Source organism: Solanum verrucosum, unplaced genomic scaffold (assembly GCF_900185275.1).
Source record: "Solanum verrucosum unplaced genomic scaffold, falcon-dt-bn FXZP01000208.1, whole genome shotgun sequence".
NCBI lineage: Eukaryota > Viridiplantae > Streptophyta > Magnoliopsida > Solanales > Solanaceae > Solanum > Solanum verrucosum.
The window spans coordinates 1209233-1213698 of NW_026020329.1; the positions used below are offsets into that span (position 1 = coordinate 1209233).

At 34.0% G+C, this 4466-nt stretch overlaps 1 protein-coding gene across 1 annotated transcript; it reads right to left on the minus strand.

Moving 5' to 3' along the window:
* Nucleotides 1–271: 271 nt before the first annotated feature.
* Nucleotides 272–3962, minus strand: LOC125836018 (potassium channel KAT3-like). The gene is made up of 11 exons (XM_049515113.1): nucleotides 3590–3962; nucleotides 3211–3426; nucleotides 2940–3092; nucleotides 2793–2850; nucleotides 2378–2695; nucleotides 2048–2287; nucleotides 1864–1962; nucleotides 1748–1780; nucleotides 1476–1661; nucleotides 873–1368; nucleotides 272–480 (listed from the first exon to the last, which is right to left on the minus strand). The coding sequence occupies exons 1-11, from the start codon at nucleotides 3715–3717 to the stop codon at nucleotides 338–340; spliced, it is 2070 nt and encodes a 689-aa protein (XP_049371070.1). The 5' UTR covers nucleotides 3718–3962; the 3' UTR covers nucleotides 272–337.
* Nucleotides 3963–4466: the final 504 nt, after the last annotated feature.

Below are 4466 nucleotides of genomic sequence, written 5' to 3' on the forward strand. Positions count from 1 at the left end.
GTCTATCGGAAATCGCCTCTCTATCTTTCACAAAGTAAAAGGGGGTAAAACTGCATACACACCAAGCTAACAGAGAATCAAAGAGTCACATATGATAGACTGCCACTGAGATTATTGTAAGAGATATGTGCCACCTTGACAGCAATATGTTGTTCAGTTTTCATCCTCCAGTAATACTTGGAAGAAAGTCTTGTAATTTTGTAAATGGTAATTAATTTTTTTTTTAATTTGATTTCATCCCTTGGAGATACCATGATCAATATATAATTTTTTTGGTTTGAAACTCTGAGTAGACACTAGATGTGCAAACAAACAACATATATAGTGAATTATGATGTCACATTGTACTAGTTTCTACACATGAGCAATCAGTTGAAAGAAAGAACAAGTGATCTCCATCTCTAATGACATCTATCTCATCTATTTCTACATCTTCTGCATTTACAACTTTCTTGAGATTGTACTCCCCAAATCTTTGGCCTGCAATTAAACCAAGTTATCATTAAGTTGGTACTTATCATTTTTGCTCAAATTTAAGTGGGATTTCAAACTTATTAAGGGTAAAACTTGATTCATAAGTTTATATTATATAAAAAAAGACAAATGTTCGACATGAAGAGATTGTCAGTATAATGTAGATGAATTATATTAAGAGAATAATTAGTTATTACTATTGTTGAATAGTGAATCTTTGTAAAATTATGTGTATTCGAAAGTCTGTAATAGCACGTAATTGCAAGCATTTATTTGTAAACAAATGTGAGATATGAGATTTAGGATATTCTGGTACCTTGTTTATGAGCTATGATTTGCTCATTTAGTAAGATCGTATAAGAGTTCGGAAAGTTTTAATAGTTTTCATAAAAACTCACCTGCCATTCTGAATAGTTCTTCTAGTGTATCAGGTAGTATTATTAGCTTCCCATTCTGCTCCTGCAATGAATCGATGTTGTTTCTCTTGTGAATAGTAACTCTCTTCTTGATGGATTTTCCCCCCTTTGCACCAGTTTGACTTCTATTACCTGAATAAGAACAGCAGGGGACCTCATGGATGCTTTTGTTTCCTCCACGTTCTGTGTCGAGTTGATCTTCTTTCCACCTTCTTTCTGGTGGACTCTGAGTCATTTCAATACACCCCTTGGGAACTACAGAATGATCAAGAACTGTTTGGCGTTTACGTCCACAACTTTCACCTTCATTTTCTACTTGTTTCTTGGTTCTAGCTTCTAAAGTTTGGATATTTATACTAATCAGGTCGCTAAGATTGGTTGGCGTATCTTGTTTAGAAACATGAGAAAAGTTGTTGAAGACTAAACTTGGATCGCTTTCCTCGTCCACATTATCAAAGCCTCCAAATCCTTGCAGTTTCTATTTAACAAAGAGAAGAAGGATCAAAGAAAGTTGAGTGTATATTACAACTTTTCTCATTATAGTTGTGTGTCGCGCAATTTGTGATCATATCCTTGTACACATACCTGAATAAGATTTCTCATTATAATCCGTTCATCTTCTTGATTGTCGCGAAGAATGTTCAGAAATGTTTTCCTACTCAGACATAAAATTTGAGAAATTTCAGTTGTTCTAACAGCATATGGTTGTGGCCTTCCAAGTAAAACACCTATTTCTCCAAATGATTCTCCAGCAACAGCCTTCCCAATGATCTGTTTGTGAACAGATTTCAGAAAAAATAAGTTAAGGCTAATGTGTTTGAAAATGATATAATGATTGTTGAATGTGTTATACTTACTTGTTCACGTCCATCGATATCTACTAGTAGATCCTGCAATAGTATACATAACTGATTAATAACACGAACAACAAATTCAATGTGTTCAAGTAATTGTTCTCAACATATTAACTTACCAATGCTCCTGAGACTAATATGTAAAAATCTGTTTGAGACTCATTCTGTAAAATCACATCTTCCTTGGGAGGGTAGTATTCAGCTTCCATTTCAGGAACCTTAAAAGCAAGAAATAAACCATTGAATATACGTTGTATACGCCAACTGAGAAGGGGATCAGAGAAATGTAGAAAAAGAAATTACCAGTTGGAAAAGTAGGTCCCTTGAAACGCCTCGGAACAGACTGACATTTTGAACTATTGGTAAAAACAGGTAATGTGCAATGCTTGATCTGATAGCTTTTGGCAGAACATTGATGGTCTCTTTTTGTTGCAGTGATTCAGTTTTGAACTTAAGACAGATATGAGACAAAACCTGATCTTGTATCCTTGGTGACAACTGATTTCGTTTCGCGAATTCTTGTGCTGCTTCTACATTATCCCTCTGACACAACAAAAATCATGAAGTTCAATATCTTTTACACGATCAGTACGTATAAATATGTTTAAGAGAGACGGAGAAAAGAGAGTATACGAAGTTTCTTGTGTAGCCGGTCCAGTGAACTACAAGATTTGTCATATTACCAATGATGTAAGATGTCAATCCCAAGTTGAACAACATGTAAAAGATGTCAAACAGCATTTCCCTTGTGTTCTCAGCATGTAAATCTCCATAACCAGTTGTTGTTAGTGTTACAATAGACCAATATAATGAAGTTATATATCTATCCCACAGGCTATCTTGTTTGAAATTGGGGTTTGCTGCACCAATCCATGTTCTTTTGGTATCAGGATATCTATCTGCAATCACATAGTTAAAACATCCAGCACAATGCACTGCAAACAAAGTTACCTGAAAAAATCAAACAAACAAACAAAAAGAAATGCATTTTCTTAGTGATGAAATATCAATATTATCGATACATCATCTTAAATGAATCGTGACTTACAGATATCAGTTTTGCATATCGTGTCCAGAAATAGTTAAAACGGATGTCCTTCTCAAGCCTGAATTAGGAAAATACTACTACTTATATATACTGACAGTGTAAATAATTTTTACGGTATTGATGTAAAATTTGTAATGTGTTAGGGACCTTGCAAACAGGGCACTGACTCTTCTAAGACGCCAAAGTCTGAGCATACTGAGCAACTTAAATCCAACGCCGCTCTCTTTGTGATCAATAAAGAGGAAATCATGAAATGGTACAGTGGAACAAACATCAAATATGAACCAGGTTGACAAGTACCTGTTAATTAATCATGTACAAAAATTTCATATATTAGAATTATAAATCTTGATTCTTCTATAACTTTGAGATAGAGAAGAAAAAAAAGAGAGAATCTCTTAATGTTACATAATTTTACCTTATTGCTATCTTTTTAGGATCATCAACAAGAATATAAGATTCTTTATCAAGATAAGCCATGAAGAAGTTAAGGAAAATGTCAATAGCAAAGAAGCAGTTGACAATGTTGTCAAAGATGACCAAGGCATCTATTTTGCATATCAGAAATGCAAACTCGAAAGGCGTAATCCACGCCGTGTAGATGACAAGAAATAGTAGAAACATCTCCCAAGCCCTGCAAAAGATTGACAAAGTAGTCAAAGCTGAGAGACAGATTCAAGATTTAATTTCAATAAGTACTTAGTATTTGTTGAACTTCTAGTGATACTATTTTTAACATATTTATGCTCCGTGTAAAAAGTAATGAGACGGAGTTAGAAAGGCTATAAAATTATTACCTATAACGAAGATCCAAAGGCGAAATGATATATTTTCGAAGCTTTGTTTCGTGGTTGATTTTGGTTCCAAGAGAAGGAAGGAGATCACTAGAGAAGAAACCAGAGTATTTAGCATAAGAAAATGACATTGATGTTCTTTTTTGTTGGTGGGGTTTTGAAATTTTGAAGTTTCTTGGATGCTATAGTACTAGAGTTTAGTTAAAAAAACTACTCTATATATTGATGGTAAAGTCCCTTTTGAAGAGCCTTATATATAGATGATGAAAGTGAAGTTGTTGACTATATTGCAAGTTTAGTCAGCCTCATCTTTTCTTTAAAGAATGATTCTTTTGATATGCTTTGAAACTTATGGAAAGTGGTTATGTAACTTATGTATTGGTATTATCACAAAGGAAAAATAAAGGAATTGTAAATTGTAGTGTTTTAAGCTAAAATACTAGTTAGGAGACTTAGGGGGTGAAAGCGGATTTGGAGCAACCACAACTCGTGTCACTGGTCATCGAAAATTTTCTTTGTCCACAACCTAGATATTTTCTAGGAGATGCCAAGAATTCTCTTGGATAACTAACTATAGCCATAATGGGGAATACATATTAATTTGTTGAGTAGTGTTTGAACAAAAATTAAAGGTAACAAGATTGTTATTGGGTGAAGAAGGTTCTCAAAATGGCAGACATGCCACTAACTTAATGTAGTTTGTAGAGAAGAGTTTCTTAGACAAGGAAGAATAGAGGAGGGAAAGGAAATGGTGATGTAAATGACTAAATGGTTTAGTGGTGGGAGTTCCACCATCAAGAAAGTTGTGTGGGGGTTAGAAATGAAACAATTATAAAGCATATTTCAGAAGGACAAGTTTGAGTGATAAGATAGGTGAAAT